This window comes from Loxodonta africana, chromosome 24, assembly GCF_030014295.1.
Source record: "Loxodonta africana isolate mLoxAfr1 chromosome 24, mLoxAfr1.hap2, whole genome shotgun sequence".
NCBI lineage: Eukaryota > Metazoa > Chordata > Mammalia > Proboscidea > Elephantidae > Loxodonta > Loxodonta africana.
Window position 1 is genome coordinate 15,328,619 of NC_087365.1, and position 22,025 is coordinate 15,350,643.

Consider the following 22,025-nt stretch of genomic DNA (forward strand, 5'->3'; position numbering starts at 1 on the left):
ATCTACGTCAAAAATACAGAACACCAACACAGAGTTGGAGAACACGACTGGTGATTTACTAACCTAGTGCCCTGTATCTGGACTATGAACACAGACAATGTGGCACAGTTGTAAAGTATGCAGGCTTTGGAATCAGAAAGACCTGAGTTAGAATTCTGGGCCTGAAATTTATTGGCTCTGTAAACGAAGCAAGTGATTTAACCTTGATAGATCTCAGTTTCCATCTAAAAAACAGAAAAATTACTGCGTACCTCAGAGTTGGTGCAAGTTATAAAAAATGATGCACGTAAAAGGAGCCCTAGTAGCGCAATAGTTAAGTGCTCTGCTACTAAACGAAATGTCAGTAGTTCGAACCCCCAGAGGCTCCACAGGAGACAAGACCTGGTGATCAGCTCCCGTAAAGATTACAGCCTAGAAGCAGCTCTACTCCATCATATAGGGCCACTACGAGTCGGAACAGACTTGACGGCACACGCAACGGCAGTGTGCATAAAGCATTTAGCACAGTACAAATGCTCAATAGGAGCTAGTTATCAGTTTTGTGACTAGTGAGCCTCTGAATCCACAAATAAGACAATAATCTGTGCAGTTAGTTTTTAAAAAATCAACATCAGTGCTGACAATAAAAACTTTTTTCTAATACCAGAACATAAGTAAAGAATATTAATTTAGACTGATATTTTTAATAATTCAATTCCAAAGAGTTAATGTTAGTTGAAGACATGCTTTTAGCCGTAATCCTAGGTCTCTCCATAGACCTGTGTTTTGCTCAGTACTATGACATAAAGATTGTAAAATCCAAACAGATTTGCAAAACCTAATTTTTCACTTATTAAATCACAAATGGGCTATAATCCAGGCATAAGAAAGGATATTATTAAGAATTAGCTATTTTTCAGATCTATAAATGGAACTAATGAAACAAATGAAATGGGGGCAATTATTTGAGACAATGAAGCATTTTGTCTTATGAAATTAATGCATCCCAAAAGCAGCACGGAAGTATCTAAAATACTATTGAAAGAGTTCATGATTTTACGAAATTTCCTTTATTATAGACAAATCCAATAAATTAATCCCATCTTGGTCTGAATTAACGGATGGTCTTTTAACCTAAGAGTACAAAAATTTGCCTAACATCACACAGCATCTGCCACATGGCTGTCAACTCCAGTCCACAGATCTTTCACTATATCTAATATTAAGCAATGAATTCACCAAGGTTTCAATAATACTTCATGAAAGTGTTCTTTTCTTGAATCTTCCTCATACAACCTTGTTACCACTAACAATGTTCAAGATAAAGTGGCCAAAGTCCCATATAATCAAATTGGAGAGTGACTCTCTCCTTCTCTTAGATGATAAAAGACTCTATTGCTAAGTTTAGTTAAACATGTAAAGCTAGGTTTAGTAAATCTTCAATATTCACATGCAGCCAATCCTATATGCCCATTTTTGGAGCAATCCTTCCACTACTGGCTTTTGGCCAAATCAAGAGGATCAGTCATTCAGGCCTGGAGACAAGCCGTGAGTTGTGCTTGCAGTCATTTGTTTTTTAGGCAACAACGAAGGAAAGAACATTTGCTCTCTCAGACATAAAGAGACAACTAGAGAGTGATTATCACCACTCCTGGTAATAATTTCCTCCACATTTTGCCATTCCAGGTATTGAGCTCTCAACATTTAATATATTGAGTCTCCAGCTGAAAGGTGACTACATTTTACTAAGTAACCATCACTTACCTGGCTATGTCATATACACGGTCTGCAACCCGACTTCCAACCTGAAGGATAACAAGAGGCAATGATACACACAAGATGAGCAGGCTTAACAGAGAAGTAACACTTTTCACAGCATTCGACAATCCACAGGTTACTTACGTTTCAACTGGTAGAGAAGTACTTCCCTTAATCCCTTTTTCTATTTGACCACAGCAAGTTTCTCCTCTATTTCAAAATAATCCCCCGCCGCAAAAAAAAAGAAAAAAAAAAATCCCATTGCTGTCGATGAAACAACATACGTATGTTATATACACACATATATAACGTATCCTTTATATTTCATGTGAAAAAGGGAATCCACAGACCGGGAAAAAATTTTTGGCTATGACATATCCACAAGGGTCTAATCTCGAAAGTCTAGAGAATACTTCAACACCTCAACAATAAAAAGACAAGCAATCCAGCTAAAAAATGGGCAAAGGATATGAACAGACACTTCACCAAAGAAGACATTCAGATGGCTAATAAACACAGGAAGAAATGTTCGCGATCATTAGCCGTTAAAAAAAAAAAAAATCATTGCCGTTGAGTCGATTCTGACTCATAGCAACTCTATAGAACAGAATAGAACTGCCCCATAGGGTTTCCTAGGAGCAGCTGGTGGATCAGAACTGCCAATATTTTTGGTTAGCAGCCTGAGCTCTTAACCACAGCTTTGCCAAGCCATTAAAAAAAAAGCCATTAAAAAAGTGAGATGCAAATCAATTTATGACGGTAATTGCGGCCTACCAACGGGACTGGTCAGTTTTGCCTTAAAAGAAAGCCAGTTGTGAGAGGGTGTAAGGGAACACACTCACCTGCAGATATAAGTTTAGTGGTGGATATTTCTACGTACATAACTGAATGTGTTGCTTATATATTCATACAGACAATAGAGCACACAAGGGCCACAGTTAGGGCAACGTTTTAGATGTAACCAAATACCTCACGGGACGAAGTTCCTAGGCTCAAAGGCGAAGAACCATAGACTCAGGGGACATCTACGTCAACTGGCACAACATAGTTCATAAAGACAAAGTTCTGCATCCTACTTTGGTGATTAGTGCCTGGGATCTTAAAAGCTTGTGAGCAGCCATCTAAGATACAACTATTGGTCTTCTGTGGTCCAGAGCAAAGGAGAGTGAAGAAAACCAAAGACTCAAGGGAATAATTAGTCCGAAGGATTAATGGACCATACGAACCATAGCCTACACAGCCCTGAGACCAGAAAAACTAGATGGTGCCCAGCCAGCACTGCCGACAGCTGACTGGGATCAAAACAGAGGATCCCAGACAGAGTGGGATGAAAACTGTAGAACAAAAATCAAATTCACAAAAAAGACCAGACTTACTGGTCTGACAAGGACTAGAGGAACCTTGGAGACTATGGCCCACGACACCCTTCTGAACTGGAACTGAAGCCATTCCCAGAGACCACCCTTCAACCAAACCACAGACAGGCCCACAAAATAAACAATAATACCCAAGAGCAACGTACTCTTACATGAGATCAAAAGGGCAACATTTGCCCAAAAGCAAAGATGAGAAGACAGGAAGGGGTAGGAAACCAAGACAAATGGAAACAGAAAACCTAGGATGGAAATGGGGAGAGTGCTGACACATGGTGGGGAATGACAACAATGTCAGGGAACAAAATCAATTTGCTCCATAAATTTACACCTAATGCACAATAAAAATTAAAAAAAAAATACAAATGAAAACGATGTGTACTTTTGAATTTTCTAGTCTTTTCTAGTAGCTACTTTTAAAAACATAAAGGGAAAAATTAGTTTGAATAATATATTTCATTTAACCCAATATATCAAAAATTTGATTATTTCATCAAGGAATCAATATAAAATAGAGATATTTTACATGATTTTTTTCCTCACTGAAATTCAGTGTGTATCTTACACCTAAAGTGCATCTCGATTGGACTAGCGACATTTCAAGCGTTTCAAAAGCCACATGCGGCCAGGGCTACCCTAATGGATGGACAGCACACAGAGTACAAAGCCCTTACCTTATGAGGCCCTAATGACTTGGGCCCTCCTGACTACCTCTCCCACTCACTAGAGCTCTAAGCTCCACCGTCGCTGAAGACTCAACAAGGTCCCTTTGGCCTCAGGCACCTTGCACTTGTCCTTCCCTTTGCCTCCCTCAGCTTGACTACGAAATTCTTCATCGGGTCTCCTGCCCAGCGGCCATTCCTGACCACAACAGTCATCATCATTTAACTTTTTTTTTTTTAATTTTCCTGATCTAACTGAAATCGCCGTATTGGTTAATTTGTTTCTTGCCTAGGGTCTGTTTCGCCCGCTCCGGCCCCATCCCACCTCCCTCGAAGAACGCAAGCCTTATGAGAACCGCGTTCTTGCTCTGCCCTGGTCACAGCTGTACCTCAAGCGATATTTGCTGAGTGAATGAATGAACGAACGAATGAATGAGTAAAACACTCCGAACACCCGAGCCCCACCCTCCCGTGATTAGAGCAGAGGCCCAGGGAGGCAGGGCGGCTGCCCAAGGTCACACAGCAAGACGGGGTCAGGGCCCGGCCCCAGGTCCCGGATCCGCAGCCCGGCCTCGGCGCCGCCCTTCCCCGACCCCCGCGCTCTCACCTCCTCCTTCAGGTAGTCATACTTCTTCGGCTCGGGCTGCTGAGCGGCCCAGTTCTTCTGTTTCCTCTTCAAATTCCGGTCGAAGATATTCAGAGCTCTAGGCGAGGCACCACCCGGGGGAAAGACGCCAGAAGCCACCTCCCTGCGGCTGAGGTTTCCCGCGAAGACCCCCGCCGCCCGAGGCCGCCGCCACAGGCGCCAGAGCTGCTCGAGTCGCAGCATCTTTAACTGTGACGCCACTAGCCGGCGCGCTTCGGTCGCGCGCATGCGCCACCGCTGCTGTAGCGGCTACTGTAGAGATCTTCGCGGAAGGAATAGGGAAGTAGTTTTGGCCTTGCTCGCGTGCCGTTACGGCCGAATGCCGCGGAGGATTGTGGGTGTGGGTCTCGTGTGAGACGCACCGAAGGCGCCGCGAATCTGTGTGGGTTGCTGAGCCCAAGGAGGTAGGTAGAGGAGGAAGAGCCAGTCTCTGACAGGCTATCCTTCGGTTTCTTCAGTGGTGGACGCTTTCCGCCTGGCCTTGTTTTTCAGACTTCCTTGATCCTCCTCAATGGTCGCTTTCTCTAGAGGCCTCAGCCAAATAGCTGCAGGGCAAGGGGACACTCGGTTCATTACTCAGCCTGAGGCACCGGTAGAAGGGCAGGGTGGGCTAAGGAGATGACGGTGGGCGTAGGAGCTAAGTCTGATCTCTTTCCCTTCTGTTCGAATATCTGACCTTTCATTCTAAACATTTACACGTGTTATCTTTATTAATTGGATAAGATGATGTCCACGTCGGAAGGCTGTCTCGGAGGGTTAAATAATACATCTAAAGCTCTCAGAACAGTAGCTGGCATGTAAGAGCTCGCCGTTATTAATATCAGTATTATTTTTGTTTAATTGTGTAAATGCGTCTTTGAAACCTAGTTAAGGCATTAAAGAAATTGTTTTAAGAAAAAAGTACAGCTTTGTAGTCAAGCCGTGTTTTTGAAACATTGAAACAAAGCATAACTACTCTCTTTGATCGGTCACTATTTACTTTTAAAACTCACTTTTGACATTTACCAAAAATCAAATCCAGAGATGCTAAACCATTGGTCAGTTTTTTCAAGGGGCCAATGCTGATTTGTATGTGTGTATCTATCTATTCTGATGTAATAATCTAATGTAAGATGTTATAGAAAAACTGTGATTTTTTTTTTGACTGCAGTGAGACTTTACCTGGTTCTTGAAGGATAGTAGGATTTAAAGAGGGAAGTTTGTGAGCTAAACCTGAAGTGATTTGGATCTGTTTATGAAGTAGTTAGGAGACTGGCTTTGTAAAACTAGAGGCTGTTGAGAGTAGCAGGAGGTAAGGACTGACAGTGAGAATGGGACCAGAATGCAGAGAAATAAGGGAGACAAACTAAGGCTTGGAAGTCTTTTAATTACTTTAGCTTTTAACTTACAACACAAACAGGAATACATATAGAAGTTTTAAATGAGTGCCATTGGTTAGTAGGCATTTACCACAACATAAAACTCTGAAATTCTGCTTGGCTTTGACTTATATTTATCTCCAAATGTTTTCACATGAAAAGATAGTTTGAATATGGTTTTTTCTACATGTAACCCAGAGCAAGTAGAGAAAATGAAATAAGACTTGTTACCTTCATTTAACTTATAGCATATTGTGAATTAATATTTTTCCAAATATTTAATTAGATCCATAACTCTTCATTATTGTAACATTTGTTTTATTTTTTAGTATTTGGTTTCTTCAAGCATTTGTCCAGTCCAGAAGTTTAAAAATGGCATCTAAACAAGAAATAATGAGTGATCAGCGGTTTAGACGGGTTACAAAGGACCCGAGATTTTGGGAAATGCCAGAAAAGGATAGAAAAGTCAAAATTGACAAGAGATTTCGAGCCATGTTTCATGACAAAAAGTTCAAGTTGAATTACGCTGTGGATAAAAGAGGGCGCCCCATCACCCACAGTACTACAGAGGACTTGAAACGTTACTACGACCTTTCGGATTCTGATTCAGATCTCTCTGATGAAGATAGCGAAGCCCTGAACCAAAAGAAAATGAAGAAGAAAAAACCCCAGACTAAAACAGGAATAGATTCAAAAAGTCTAGTCGAGAAAAAGAAAGAAACTGAAAAAATTAATCAAAAGGTTGCTGAAAGTAAAAATGAATTAGATAATTCTGAAATAATTCAGAAAGCAAAAATGTCCTTCAAATCTAAGAAGCTGGATTCAAAAATAAGTCCTAAGAAGGATAGCAAAGAATTTACACAGAAAGGTACAAAAGAGAAAAAAGAAGTTGTTCAACATAGTACAGACTACGTTCCTAAAGGAAAACTAAAGATAGTTGACTCCGACATCACTAAAGTTGTGAAATCACCAAAGGTCGAGTGTTCTGAGACAAGAAGAGAAGTACAATCAGGTTGGTTGGAAAGAATTAGGGATGCTTTATTTTTTATGCTGATTTTTAAAATACAAATATACCTTAATAAGTATTTTCATGGTATGATGCCCGCTGCTGGTGAGTCAATTCCGACTCATAATGACCCTATAGGACAGGGTAGAATTGTCCCGTAGGGTTCCCCAGGCTGTAATCTTTATGGAAGCAGACTGCCACAGCTTTCACCTGTGGAGCAGCTGGTGGATTCCAACGCCAGCTTTCCAGTTAGCAGCTGAGTGCTTTTACCACTGTGCCACCAGTATAATGAGAATGGTCAAATGTTTATTTGGAAGTACAGAGCAATGAAAAAAAACTATGAAATGATTATTAATTTTTGATTTGGTTCTGTAATGGCTAGAAGACAGGCAAATGAAGGTTTGAGGCTAAATAATGACTTGGATTTGTAGTGGGCACTAATGAGAGCCATATTTTATAACTAGAGAAGGTGTTATATGCTATCATTGCGTGATGAGCAGTATGTCTGAAGCAGGTAAGTAGAGTTGATTATGTATGCATTCCTTTATTTTCTCAACGAATACATATTTAGTAAACAATACTGGCAGATAGGAAACTTTGGTGGCATAGCAGCGAAGTGCTATGGCTGCTAACCAAAAGGTTGGCAGTTCAAATCTACCAGGCACTCCTTGGAAACTATGGGGCAGTTCTACTATGTCCTGTAGGGTCGCTATGAGTCAGAATCGACTGGACAGCAGTGGGTTTTTTGGTTTTCTTTTTTAGTGACAGATAGGAGCCCGGGTGGCACAGTGGTTAAGCATTAGGCTGCTAACGAAAAGATTGGCAGTTTGAATCTACCGTATGGGGCATTTCTACTTTGCCCTGTAGGGGTGCTGTGAGTCGGAATCGACTCCACAGCGATGGGTTTGGTTTTTTTTGTTTATTGGCAGAGAGGAGCCCTGGTGGTGCAGTGGTTAAGGGTTCAGCTGCAAACCAGAAGGCCAGCAGTTTGAATTTACCAGCCACCCCTTGGGAACTCTATGGGGCAGTTCTACTCTATCCTGTAGGGTTGCTATGAGTCGGAATTGACTTTATGGCAGCAGGTTTGGTTTTGGCAGACAGAACATGAGTAAGGCATGGTCCCCCATCTCAGAGCTACTGCTAGCTTATATGATGCCTTTGAGCAAATTAGAAAAGACATCCCCCTCTGAACACACAGAGCTCCCAGGGTTCAGTTCGGTGAGGTAACAGATTCTCTGAGTGAAGCAACAGATTCCTTTCCCCTGGGTGGAGAGTACCCCCCTTCCCTCCCTCTTCCCCTCATAGCTTTTTTGCAAATAACAGTCTGCTAAACTCTATACAGTGGCCCTAGACTAAAGCAGGCATGTCTAATAGAAATCTGTAATTTTGAATTCTTTGGTAGCCACGTTAAAAAAGTAAAAAGAAACAGATGAAATTAATTTTAATAGTATATTTTATTTAACTTAGTGTGTAAGAAATATACCATTTCAACATGTAATCAATACTTAAAAATTTAGTGGAATATTTTACTTTTTCTTTTATACTAATTGTTCAAAATCTGGTGTGTTTTACACTTACAGCCCATTGCAGTTTGAACTAGCTCTGTTTCAGGTACTCAATAGCCAGACGTGTCTGTGGGCTTCCGTTTGAACAACACAGATCTAAAATAGAAAAAGAAATTAGTCAACGGTAATACAAAATAGAATAATAGTAAGTGCCATAAAAGACATTCAGCAAAAGACGATGAGAATTCAAAAGAAAAGGCCACTTGAAATGTGTAATCAGAAAAAAATCGTAGAAGCACTATTTTGATTGAGATTTGGAAAAATTAAATTTGGGGATGAGAACGTTCTACATGGAAAGACCTTAAGCAAAGACAGGGTTGGGCATGTCAGAAGACATTGGTAGTCCTGTTTAATGAGTTAAGTCTCTGAAGGGGTGAGTGGATGATAGAGCGAGAAATGGTTGTTTGGAGCTACACTCTAGTTCATGTTTACATAATTAACATTAAAATTTTGTGTCACCTCTGGCAGCAGTAAATTTTGAGTGTCGGTGTTGCTGATAATTGATGTTATAACGAAGAATTAGTTGTTCAGATGACCCCGACAAATTGCCTGTAATCACAGGACCGTAGGAGAATAAGCGTCATGAAAAGGCAGAGAAAATTCTTGACAGATCACATTGGGAAGGTAGGAAATATCAGGCAGTACCCAGAATTGTAGGTGGCAGGAACTAGGGGTTTAAGGATGGGATCCCATTCCATTTGTAGTGGAGCCAGGCAGCAAACTGAGGTATGAGGAGAATGGATAGGAGTCTGTTTGCTAAAATTGGAAAATAAGGTCAGGGTGGGACCAGCAGTTAGATCAGTTTAAAGTTGAGTTTGTTAGCTAAGTAGTTTAGAGTCCTTTAAGTTCACTTAATTTAGGACATGGGATTAATGTGACACATTCATATAAGCCTCTAGATTGATTTTACAGAATTTTTTCACATATCTTTTCTCATTAATTTTCTTAATAACCCCGAGAAATCAGGATATATTTCTCAGGAAGCAAGGCTAAAGTGACTTGGGTGAGGACACACAGAGCTGGAAGTGTAAGTCAAGCCTTCTGATTCTTCCCACCCTACCATGTTGCTGGTGGTAACTTATGTTGGTTTCAGAGCCTAGAAAACGCATCTGTAAGTGGCGATTAAGTGACTCCTCGTAGGACCATCTTTAGTTTATTATCTACAGTTTTCATTCCAGCAACTACGGCGTGCGAGGGACTTTCTAAGTGTTGCAGGATAAAAGTAATGTGAGGAGTTGCAGTTTGGTATGTGTTATTTTTAAATGTTCAAGCCCAGCACACCTAGACTCCTAAGAATTTATTCTAAATATATAATTGGACATATGTACGAAGGATGTGTCTTGCAGTATTGTTTTAAAAAAATAAGAAAAAAAAATGGTAACCTAAATCATTAGGAGTCTGATTAATTAAATTGCGATATATCCAAACATGCCTGTGATATACAAAGTTTTAAAACATAGGTTATAAAATAACATAAATGATGTGACTTAATTGTATTAAAAAAAAATTAGTCTATCATAGAAAAGCATTTAGCCAATTATGTACCAAAATGTTAATAATAGTTACCTGTAGATGAAAAATTACTAGTTACCTTTACTTTCTTTAAATTTTATTTAAATGGGATCATACAATATTTGTACTTTGTTGAGCATAATGTTTTCAGGTTCATCCATGTCATAGCATGTATCAGAACTTTATTTCTCTTTATGACTAAAATTCCATTGTACATATATATTTACCACGTTTTATTTATCTATTCATCTGTTAATGGACACTTGAATTGTTTGTACCTTTTGGCTATTGTGAGTAATGCTGCAATTGATGTACAAGTGTCTGTTTGGGCATATACCTAGGGGTGGAATTGCTGGGTCGTATGGTAATTTTATGCTTAATATTTCGAGGAACTATTTTCCACAGTGGCTATACCATTTTACATTCTCATCAGCTATGGATGAAGGTTCCAGTTTCTCCACATTGTTGCCAACACTCATTGTTTTCTGTTTTTCTAATTATAGTCAGATTTTTAAAATATTAAGTTTATGTAAGTATTTCAACACCTTTGAAAACCGTCCCATCATGTCTGCGACTTCAGGGATATTGCTTAGAACAAAGCCTTTTTTTTTTAAAGTCAATTAAAAGAAAAATATAGGTGGTATGCAGAAGTCATGAAAATAGTATGATAATGACCGAAGCTTGAGAAATATTGCAGTAGTACATGCATCTAGGTCCTTGAGGTGTTATTTCTGAGCACTGTGTTGCTTAAGAATGAACTCTGCTGCTTACCTCAGGATAGCTTTCTTTCACTGTTACGGTGGTGACTTCCTGATTCCATATACAGAGCTTATGGTAATGCCACCTCTTGTCTTTGTCGCATTTAATAGCTAGTTATTTTTATTATTTCCTACTCCCTTGTGGTACTAAAATAAAAGTCTATGTTCTGTCTTTCCACCTGACAAAACTTTCATTCGCTTAGTCTCAGGTCAAATGACATCTTTGTGAAACCTCCCCTGTTATTAATACCTCTCTGTGGTCTCCTGATGCTTTAGAACACAGATTTCTAAATCAGTGAACAGTTTCCTTTTGTTTTAGAACCTCCACGACCATGAGATCATGTTACAAAACATCCCTCTTTCCCTAGCTCAGTGCTTGCTTTGTACATAGTAGATACTCAGTAACAGTTCCTCCATGCTTCATAGGTTTATGAAATCAAGAGAAACTAGGTTCCAATTTCTTCCCAAGTCTTAAGCCTTTAGATTTGTTTTTAATTCTCCAAGCTTAGATCCTGTGAACAAGCAGAACGTAAGCACTGTCTAAAGATGGATAACTCACACATGAATTACTCACAAATTTTATCTCAGCCCAGGCTTCTCTGAGTCGTAGACTTGTATTACCATACCATTATCAGTTGACATGGAGTCATTTCCAACTCATGGAGACCCCATGTCTGTCAGAGTATAATTGTGCTCCATAGAGTTTTCAGTAGCTGATTTTTCAGAAGTAGATTGCCAGGCCTTTCTTTTGAGGGACTGCTGCATTGACTCGAACCACCAGTCTTGTGGTTAGCAACTGAGTACATTAATCAAAAGTTTGTACCACTCAGGGACTCCATAAACTCAAATAGCTAACTGCTTTGTTGATCTCTCCAAAAAACCAAACTTGTTGCCATTGAGTCGATTCCAATTCATAGTGACCCTATAGGACAGAGTAGAACTGCCCCACAGGGTTTCCAAGGCTGTAATCTTTACGGAAACAGACTGCCACATCTTTCTACCACGGAGCGGCTGGTGAGTTCGAACCACCAACCTTTTGGTTAGCAGCCAAGGACTTAACCACTGCACTGCCAGGACAACTCAAAAACTCAAACCCACTGCCATTGAGTCGATTCCTATTCACAGCAACCCTATAGGACGGAGTGGAACTGCCCCATAGAGTTTCCAAGGAGCACCTGGTGGGTTTGAACTGCCGACCTTTTGGTTAGTAGCTATAGCACTTAACCACTATGCCACCAGGGTTTCCAGATGACTCAAAACAAAGACACTTTAAAGTCAACATGTCCAAATCAGAATAAATGATCTTCGTCAACCAAACAAAAAGTTTCTTTTCCAGTGCTCACTATCTGTGCAAACCAAGAAGTTAGCCTTTATCCTTGGTACTTCCAAAACTTCTATTCCACCAGATCAAGTGGCCCCTCATCGCTGATTACTGTTGGTTTTACCTCCTACTTGATTCTGAAATCCATTCACTCCTCTTTGTCTTTACTGTCACCAGCCTAGCCAGTGCTACCTTCATGTCCTGCCTGGAGCACTGGGTTACCTTTCTCATTGGTTTATGCACATCCACTTTTGACTCCCTCCAGTCAGTTTTCTGCAGTGTAGTCAAAGTGATCTCGCCAATATGCAAGTTTCATAATTTCCCTCTGGGAACATGTCAGTGGCTTTTATGGCTTTTTTAAGCTTTCTACATGCTTTTTGAATAATGTAGTTATGACTCAAAACAAAGACACTTTAAAGTCGACATGTCCAAATCAGAATAAATGATCTTCGTCAACCAAACAAAAAGTTTCTTTTCCAGTGCTCCCTATCTGTGCAAGCCAAGAAGTTAGCCTTTATCCTTGGCCCTACCAAGTCTCCAGCTTCATTTCTTACTGGACTTCTTGCTATCAGCAATCCAGTATGCTTACCAGACGTTTTCCTATAAGCAGATCTTTATCAATGCTTTCTTGCTGTTTGGAACAAATTTCCCTCCATTAATCTAACTTTGACTGCTTAACTCTTCTTTAAAGTAGCAACTCAGTTATCACTCACTCAGTTATCATAAACCCCTTTTATGTGTTCTCCTGGGACTATTCCTTCTTAGCACTTGTCCGAGTTTTAATTTTCGTTTTCCTCTTCAGTTGAAGTTCAGTGAGGGCAGTTGTTGGTTCTTTTGCCTGCCATTATATTTTGCACACCTAGTACTCCATAGAAGCCCTGTGGCACAGTGGTTAAGAGCTTGGCTGCTAACCAAAAGATCCGCAGTTTGAATCCACCAGCCACTCCTTGGAAACCCTGTGGGGCAATTCTATTCTGTCCTATAGGGTTGCTATCAGTCGGAATCGACCCGATGTCAGTGAATATGTAGATCTACTTACATGACCTGGTTATATTTAAGGTTTCTACTAAGTGATTTGGGAACCCTGCTGGCGTAGTGGTTAGGAGCTACGGCTGCTAGCCAAAAGGCTGGTAGTTCGAATCTACCAGGCTCTCCGTGGAAACCCTATGGGACAGTTCTACCCAGTCCTTTAGGGTCACTATGAGCCAGAATCGACTCGACGGCAGCGTGTTTGGTTTTTGGTATTACGTAATTCAGTTAGGCATGAATTTCACTGAAATTTTCATTTACTCTTTTTTATTACATATTTTTTACTGGATTTGATGTTAAAATAATTTTTATTCAATTTAATTCAACGTTTGCATTTTCTTGATCCTCCTTTGTAATAATCCACCAATAATGGCAGGAGGAAATGGTTGTGAAGACGCAGCAGGCGGCACAGTGTTGGATGGAGATTCTCTGGAGGAACTTTCAGAAGATGCTAATGAAATGGGGGACGATGAAGAATCCGAAGATGAAACTAAAGGGGTTGGTAGAGCTTCGGATGATGATGATGATGACGAGAGTGAAGATGATGAAGATGAGAATGGTGAAGATGATGAAAGTGACAGTGGTCCTGATCTTGCCAGGGGTAAGGGAAATGTAGAAACTAGTTCTGAAGATGAAGAAGATGAAGATTTACTTCCAGAGGAGCTTGGTTTTGAGCATGCTTGGAGAGAATTAGATAAAGACGCTCCCCGGGCTAATGAGGTGAGCTTTGAATAAATAAGACTATTTGTGAAGAAAATAGTACAAGTAGCTTGTCTGAGTGGTAGGGTTACTGTCATTAAATTAAGTGAGAAAAACATTACTGCTAAGTAATACTCTTGATTATGATGATGATTAAAATTTCTTGCTTTGGAATATATCTGTATAAATTAGAAGTTGTCCAGATAAGGAAAAAGTTCTACATAAATAAAAGTCACAAGCAATTTTTTTTAAAGTACTTTCCTGCCATACTTATTAGAAGTGCTACATGACAACACACTCAACTTGCCTGCTCTTGCATGATTGGCAAAATGGCTTAACAGACTTTATAGTTAAAAAATCAGCTCATGATTGTGTCCTAATTCAAGAACTAAGAAAGTAAAAGAAAATGTTGATGATTTTAGTATAGTTTGACTCGTTTGAAGTTCTCTTTTACGTATTGAAACCACTTAGACAACTACTATATTAATTTCAGCATTTGGGGGCTAAAGGCATTCCAGTTTTAGTGTGTTTATTAGGCACTGGCTATGATATAGATGGAAACCCTGGTGGTGTAGTAGTTAAGAGCTCGGCTCCTAACCAAAAGGTTGGCAGTTCAAATCCACTAGGTGCTCCTTGGAAACCCTATGGGGCAGTTCTACTCTGTCTTGTAGGGTCGCTGTGAGTCAGAATCAACTCAACAGCAATGAGTTTGGTATGATACAGATTGTGTAATATTTTTCTCATTTTGCAGATTACACACCGATTAGCAGTTTGCAACATGGACTGGGATAGATTAAAGGCAAAAGATTTGCTGGCTCTGTTCAGTTCATTTAAACCTAAAGGAGGTGTTGTATTTTCTGTAAAGGTGAGAATTGATTTCATTTTGGACTAAGTACTAAACGTTTTTTATGTTTAATCTGATTTTTTTTAAGTCATAAGTTAGTTTTCTTTTATGAAAATCATCTGGAAATTGTCCAGTACAACTAGGCACGAAATATGACATATGTGTATATATTAGAAAGAAAGAGGCAAAATTATTACTATTAATCCAAAGAAGTCAGTTGAAAAACTACTGTAATATAAGTTCAGTAAAAGAGTGGGGTGTAGGATAACTATAAAAAAAAAAAAAGGATTCCTCATTACCAGCATTAGCCAATTAAGAAAAAAAGTCCTGTTTATACCAGTAACAAAACATGTGAAATCCTTAGGAATCACCTTAATAAACATATGTGACCTATGGAAAGCAAACTATAACTCTTGATAAATTTAAGAAACTTAAAATTTTGAGATGTAACCTTATTTCTAGAGAGCCAGCGAGTGTAGTCAGTCATTCACTGGGTAACATCTGTTGGGGCAGTGTCCAACCACATTTAAGTCTGTACGTTTTTGTTTTTTTTTTTTTAAGCAAGAGCAACGTTTCTTTTGTTTATTATTTCCCATTAATGGTTTTAAAGACCCCCAAACTCCCAGAGGATATGAGTGGGGGGGCTCTAGGGCGCATCCCAATCGCCCCAGGGCCTCCTCCTCCTCTGCTGCTCCCCCCGCCGCCGCCGGCTTCATTCAGCTGCCCTCCTGGCTTCATTCAGCCGCCCAGCAGCAGTACAGCCTTTCACTTCCCGCACAGTGCGGCTGCCTGGGCTCCTGTGCTCCTGCTGTGGGCGCTAATGGGGAAGCCTGCTGGGCCGGGGTATTCACGGGCTCCCGGCTCCTGGCACCAGGTGGCAGCACCTGCATAGCATCAGGAAGCAGTCTCACACCTGTTCCCCGCTACCACGTCTCTGGGCTCCCCCTCATGTCATGAATCCCCACCCCTCCTGCCTGTCCTGTTGCTGGATGCTTGCAAAGTCCCCATCTGCTACTGACACAGCCCGGCCCAGCCATACACCTAACAAGACCGGCCTCCTGTATCCAGTGGATACAGCTCTCGGTCTTTGTCCTGTGGGCTCCTGTAAACTTTTAATGTGTTAGACTTTACAGGATTTAACTACAGGGCCTGCCTGTATGTAATGTGTTCACACAAAGGCCAAATCGAATAACATCCTAATACGCAGAACTATCATGAACGTTATGCAACACATACCTGTTGTTAAGAATCCAGACTTTGGAATTTGATAGACCTAGATTCTAGTGCTATGTGATCTTGGGCACTTCCTTAGTTAATCTCTTAAATGTGCTTACTCGTTGGACAAGTGAATGTAACAATAGTACTTCCTAGGGTAGCTTGTAAGGATTATGTGAGTATTTAGTACACTGCCTAAAACAGCTCCCAGTTATTATTATTCTCTTTAAATTTTTAAAGATATTATTTGTACAGTTTTAGTGTAGTTTAAATCAAAATTACAGTTCAGGTGGTAGTTAAGAAAAAGGATACCAGTAATCATCTAAAAGAATAGAAAGTGAGAGTAGTTAATAAAGTTTGAAAACACACCTATGAAGACTTACCCTACTAGTTACAATGTCTAAATATTTTATGAAGCTACAGGTGTTAACAGGTTTTAGTGAAAATAGAGGGTACATTTAGGAAACAGAAAAAATAGCCAGAAGAATTTATATGATAATTTAGATCAAAATTAGCTTCTTGAATACATGATATTGAGATAAGTGGACCAATCTTTGGATAGAGAACTTAGTTCAGATCCTTACCTCGTAATGTGATTAGTAGTTGTCGTTGAGTTGATTCCTACCTGTGGAGATCCTATGTGTGCAGAGTAGAATAGCTCCATAGGGTTTTCAAGGCTGTGACCTTCCTGAAGCATATCAACAGACCTGTCTCCCAAGGAGCCTCTAGGTGGGTTCGAACTGCAAACCTTTCAGCTGTTAGTCACACTTCGTAATAATCAACAATAAACTCCAGGTGATGTTAAAAACATGAATAAAAATCAAATAACAGAATAGTTGAAACAATCCTGAAAAAAGAAGAACAAGGGAGGACTCACTCAATTTCAGAACGTACTATAAAGCTGTGATGCTGTTGTTGCTGTCTTCACTATCAAAGGGGCAAAGTGGGCAAACTCCACCTTTATCACTAACTGCATGGCAAAAATTAGTGTAAATTCAGCTTCCTTTTGGAAATGGATCCTGGCTTCACCTTCCCACTTTGCTGTTCCTTGTTGACAGCCAATTCTTCTATGGCACTTCCTCTCTCACCCTAACCACCCAGAGTTAGGTCAGAACATCCCTGGCTACCCTGGGTAGGTCATCAGGTACTGCCTGTAGGCGCAGGAGCCTGTAGAACACCTTCCACCTCAGACCAGCCAGTTCCTCTAAACCCCTGGGGCTAGGTCATAAGCTGAAAAGACTCTGTCCTTTGTCCAGCTACCCAAGCTGGTCTTCACAAATCAGCCCTCTTCTGACCACCAGCTACCCAAAGGTCATGAGATCATGAGTTAGCACTCTGTCCTTATGACTGCTTATGTATCCGTCCTCTGAAGTAGCCCCTCCAAGCTAAGTCAGAGTCTCATTGCACCTTGTATGTTCGTTAATTCTCTATCCAAACCAGACCCATTGCCGCCAAGTCAGTTCCAACTCACAGCAACCCTAAAGGACAGACTGGAACTACCCCATAGGGTTTCCAAGGTTATAAATCTTTACGGAAGTGGACTGCCACATCTTTCTCCCATGGAGCAGCTGGTGGGTTCAAATTGCCAACCTTTTGGTTAGCAGCTGAGTATTTAACAACTCTACCACCAGGGCCCCCAAATTCTCTATCATGGCTCACAAAACTCATGGAGATTATTACGTATACTTAACAGTTACCCATTATAGCCAGAAAGGCTACAATTGAAGACATGGATCAGGCAAGGTCTGGGAGAGTTCCTGACATGGAGCCTCATTGTCCCCAGGGACTTGATACTGTCTCCCATTCATGGGTGTTATCACCAACGAGAAGGCCCTAAAAGAGAGAGCTCCAAGTTTCAGGGTCCCATAATCATTGGGGCCTAATGAATTTGCATGACTAGGACCTTAATGCATAGTTACAGTCAATCCAGTCGTGGAATATGCATGACTGCGTAATGCCCCCATCTGCTCTAAAAGTTAAAGCACCGGGCATGGGGCCTCTGTAGCCCCTACTTGCCTGGCTATTTTGGGAAACAAAGGGCGTCTTAAATGCTCCAGCTATTCGAAGGCTGTTTTCAGAAAACAGAGACAAAGGCCAAACCACCAAATTCTCTGTCCCACACAGCTATATTAATTGAAACAATGTGATACTGGTACAGGGGTAGGCATGTTGTTGATCAACAGAGTAGAATTGAGTAACCCATACATCAACGGCCGATTGGTTTTCGACAAGGGTGCCTCTAGGGAAAAAATAGTCTCTTCAATAAATGGTGTTTAGACAACTGGATCTCCACAAGCGAAAGAATTAAGGTTGGACCAATACTTCATACCATATATGAAATTAAGTGAAATTGAATCAATGGTCTAAGTATAAGAACTAAACCCAACCATGAAACTCTCAGAAGAAAACGGGTAAAGTTTCAAGATGTTGTTTTTGACAGTAGGTTGTTAGTTATGACGTCAAAAGCACGGACAGCACAACAACAACTTGAATGGGCAAAGGACTTGAAAAGACATATCTCCAAAGAAGATATGCAGATGGGTCAATAAACACCTGAAAAGATGCTCAGTGCCATTAGTCATTAAGGAAATGCAAATTAAAACCACAATGATACACCATGTCTTACTACTCAAAAAAAAAAAAAAACCCAGTGCCCTCGAGTTGATTCCAACTCATAGCGACCCTATAGGATGGAGTATAACTGCCCCATAGACTACTAGGATGGCTATTATCAGAAAAAGGGAAAGTTTTGGTAAGAAAGTGGAAAAATTGGTACCCTCATCCATTGCTGGTAAAATAGTGCAGCGTCTCTGGAAACCAATTTGTCAGTTCCTCAAAAAGTTAAACATAGAATTACCACATGACCCAACAATTCTACTAGATCTAATACCTAAGAAACTTGAAGCAGAGACTCAGATACCTGCATACCAATGTTCATTGCAGAATTATTCACAATAGTGGGTAGTAGGAATTTCAAGAAATTTAAAAAGAGAAAAAAGCACAAAAAAGAGAGGCGACTACATATATATTTAAAATTTCTACATTGAAATCTATTGTATGTAACTGAAATTAGTAAGAATAACTTGAATTCTCTAGTAGATAAATTGCATATTTCAGACGATTTAGAAAATTGTATTAGTTAAATTAATTAAGCCCAGTACTATCAAAACAACGCCAATTGATGTAGTTATATCTCTTGGCCCACCAAGTAGCCAAAATAAAAAAAAACTGATTCTGGATGAGGGTGAATTCTTTTCCTTACACCAGAACTGCTATTATCTTATTATGATTGTCATCAGTTCTGTCCTTTTTTTATTTAAATAATTTTCTTTTAAAGAAAGCATTGGATAAATTGTGACTTAAAAATTCTTTGGTATTACAAAATTATTTTTCCTTGTTATTAGTATGGTTTATGTATTTTTTTAATAATTTTTGTATATTTAAAGGGTCGCTGTGAGTCGGAATCGACTCGACGGCAACGGGTTTGGTTTGGTTTTAATATCAACTTTATTTAATCCAGTCATTTTGCATGTGTGTGTTTACGTTTGGAGTTTCTTGAGCTTAGAATCTTGTTTGGTTCTTTAAATTTTTTTCTGGGACCCCAGAACCGTGTTGTGCAGGAAGAGAGATTCTATTCTTATTTCTAAGCCCCACATCTGTAACTCTCTAGCCAAAATGACAATTTTTAAGAAAATTCCTTGGGATGCATTAGCTTCCCGTAGTAGGTTTGGAAGTGGGTCATCTTTTCTGTTTTCATTGAGTCTAGTTTTGACTCGTAAAGGTTTCAGACCTCGACAGGTCTGGATATTGTATGAAAAGATCCTGGATATAGTATAATTACATTGATCTTATTCTTTATGTTTAGATATATCCTTCAGAGTTTGGAAAAGAGAGGATGAAGGAAGAGCAAGTTCAAGGACCAGTGGAGTTATTAAGTATTCCCGAAGATGCCCCTGAAAAGGACTGGTATTAAGTCACTATAGAAAATAAAATTAAATCTCTGAAATTCATGTCACTATTTCAGAATTCTGGTTACTTTAATAGTTAGGGCCAAGGTTTATACTTGTGCCATTCATGGTTAAAGCAGCATTTTGCATGTATGTTTCTATTTGTATATGTGTGAAAGTAATTACTACAATTTTTGAAAAATGTTTTATAAATTAAACCAATTTAGAGTTCCCGTAGGCTCTTTACTCTGAATTAATAAGTTTTGCCTTTTTTCTGAGATGTTGTTTTCCATGTAAGTGACATTGAACCTCTATTTACCTTCAAAATGCATAATTTTTCATATTTGAGGATCAAATAAAGTAAAAGAATGATTAAAAATCCTTTATCATCATAGTGCTGTATATAATAATTGTAAGGGATTTTTTTTTAGCCACTAGGTGGAGCTGTATGTATGCTTACTAAAAATAGTGGTTAAATACGTTTGAAATTGGATTTGACAACACATGAACCTGGAGCAAATATTTTGCGTCTTTGTAATTAGAACTAGTGCTTTTCTAGCACATTTTATAATACCATCTAGTGGTTCTACTTGAGAAGGCCCTATGTGGTAGCAAACCAAAACAAAAAAAGCAAGCTGTCCTGAGAAATAAAAAAGTAGCCTCACGTAACTCTTCTAGACACCAAATTGTAACCAAAATATCTAAAGTCTGTAACTTGTCAGAATAATATATTGAGCATACATATTTAGTGTTCGTACAGGCAACGTCATGAAGGAAAGATGGCTTGGAATGAAGGCCAGTTTGTATTATATTTTTCTTGAGACAATTACATTTTTTTTTAAAGGGAGAAAGGTTGTTTGTCTTCTTATACAAGTAAGCTTAATGAGTTTTTCTGTCTTTAGGACGTCTAGAGAAAAACTGAGAGATTATCAGTTCAAACGACTGAAGTACTATTACGCAGTAGTAGACTGTGATTCTCCTGAAACAGCCAGTAAAATTTATGAGGATTGCGATGGCCTGGAATTTGAAAGTAGTTGTTCTTTCATAGATCTAAGGTAATCCAGTGTGTGTCTTAGCAATGTAACCTTCCAGCACAACGTGATTATTAGAAGTAAAATATCATAGCTGGTAGTACTCTCTGTGGATTCATATTCTTAAAGAGGATTTTTTGCTTTGGGATGAACTTACTCTCATGAAGCATTGTTGCTTACAAAGAAAACGAGAATGAGAAAATGCAGAAGTATTGTTTTTAAGTCACCCTCACATGTCGGCTATGCATTTAGGATGATGGATCGTAAGTAGTGATATTTCTTTGATACTGTCTTTTAGAGCTAGGAACCAGGTGACGTAACTTCTAAAAAAAGCACTGAGCGGTGGGGGCAGAGGAGTTTGATACTAGACTGGTGCGTCTAGGTCTATGCTGTCCTATACAGTAGCCCCATCTGGCTATTTTAGTTTTATTTTATTAGAATTAAGTAAAATTTAAAATTCAGTTCCTTAGTTGCACTGGGCACATGTTCAAGCACTCAATGGTTGTATGTTGGACAGAGCCGATATAGAACATTGCAATCATCACAGAAAGTTCTTTTGGGCAGCGCTGCTCTAAATGCTGCTTCAGTGAGTGAATGGGGTTGCAGCCTTGTTTTCACACTTGGGCGTTACCTTCACCATGTGCTCAGGCTTCACTGATCCAGAGCTGAGAAACCTTAGATGGTTGTGAATGTCAGTTCTAAGGGAACAGGAAGCTGAACTGTTGTACCGTCTTACCATCAGCCTGGCCCTTTTAAGCCCAGTAAACCATTCTACTGTGACACTGTCAATAGAAACCACTTCTTTGGATTCCAGGTTTGTTAGAGGCTTTGTTCTTGAAATATTTCAGAAGAAGATGTATTATTTCATAGTCACTGTCGCTTTTGTGTTTCAAAGACATTCAGACTGGTAGAAAAACACACAAATTGTGAAATTGACAGTTCAGGGTAAGATTTTAACACACAAGCATAAAGCCAGAAAGACATGATCTCATCAGACAAGCTATTTCCTCTCTTCTGTTAACAATTTCAGGAGGAGGTGCTTGTTTTAAGTGTTCAGGTAGTAGTTACCAAACATCTGTGAGAATGTCAGACTCTTTGGGTACCGTAAATTCATCTTAACTTGTTCTTTTCAGAATTGTTCTTTTCTGTTTCCTTTTTGGGGTGTTGCCATGCAGCATTGGGATAAGCTGTGGTTGAAGAAAGTGGCAATCAATGACCATGGAAAAAATTTATACTCCCGGTTTTATTTTGTCGTACAAACCATCAGTAAAGAAAATTGAGTTTTCTGCTGCCACCCAGTTATCTAAGGAAGTCTTTTTTCA

The 22,025-nt window shown here is 39.6% G+C and overlaps 2 protein-coding genes across 12 annotated transcripts in view; one reads left to right on the top strand and one right to left on the bottom strand.

The window, feature by feature from the left end:
* The window catches only part of NDUFAF5 (NADH:ubiquinone oxidoreductase complex assembly factor 5), a 54,393-nt gene extending 49,747 nt beyond the window's left edge, over window positions 1–4,646 (bottom strand). For 4 of the 9 annotated variants that reach the window (XR_010319207.1, XM_003411448.4, XM_064275767.1 and 1 more), the window contains exons 1-2: window positions 4,380–4,645; window positions 1,744–1,784 (exon numbers count right to left, since the gene is read on the bottom strand). Coding sequence is in view for 5 of the 9 variants with exons in the window: in XM_003411448.4 (XP_003411496.3) it covers window positions 1,744–1,784; window positions 4,380–4,601 (263 nt within the window). In the remaining 4 variants the exon portion in view is untranslated. Of the gene's footprint in view, window positions 1–1,743; window positions 1,785–4,379 lie in introns of all 9 variants that reach the window. The other 5 variants (XR_775748.3, XR_002786160.2, XR_002786161.2 and 2 more) reach the window with 2 other exon arrangements.
* Window positions 4,647–4,690: 44 nt separating this feature from the next.
* ESF1 (ESF1 nucleolar pre-rRNA processing protein homolog) overlaps window positions 4,691–22,025 on the top strand; it is a 78,760-nt gene continuing 61,425 nt past the window's right edge. For 2 of the 3 annotated variants that reach the window (XM_023550005.2, XM_023550006.2), the window contains exons 1-6: window positions 4,829–5,215; window positions 6,106–6,788; window positions 13,344–13,687; window positions 14,418–14,531; window positions 19,591–19,691; window positions 20,575–20,727. In XM_023550005.2, the coding sequence (XP_023405773.2) occupies window positions 5,142–5,215; window positions 6,106–6,788; window positions 13,344–13,687; window positions 14,418–14,531; window positions 19,591–19,691; window positions 20,575–20,727 (1,469 nt within the window). In that variant the 5' untranslated portion in view covers window positions 4,829–5,141. The other variant, XM_003411416.3, reaches the window with a different exon arrangement.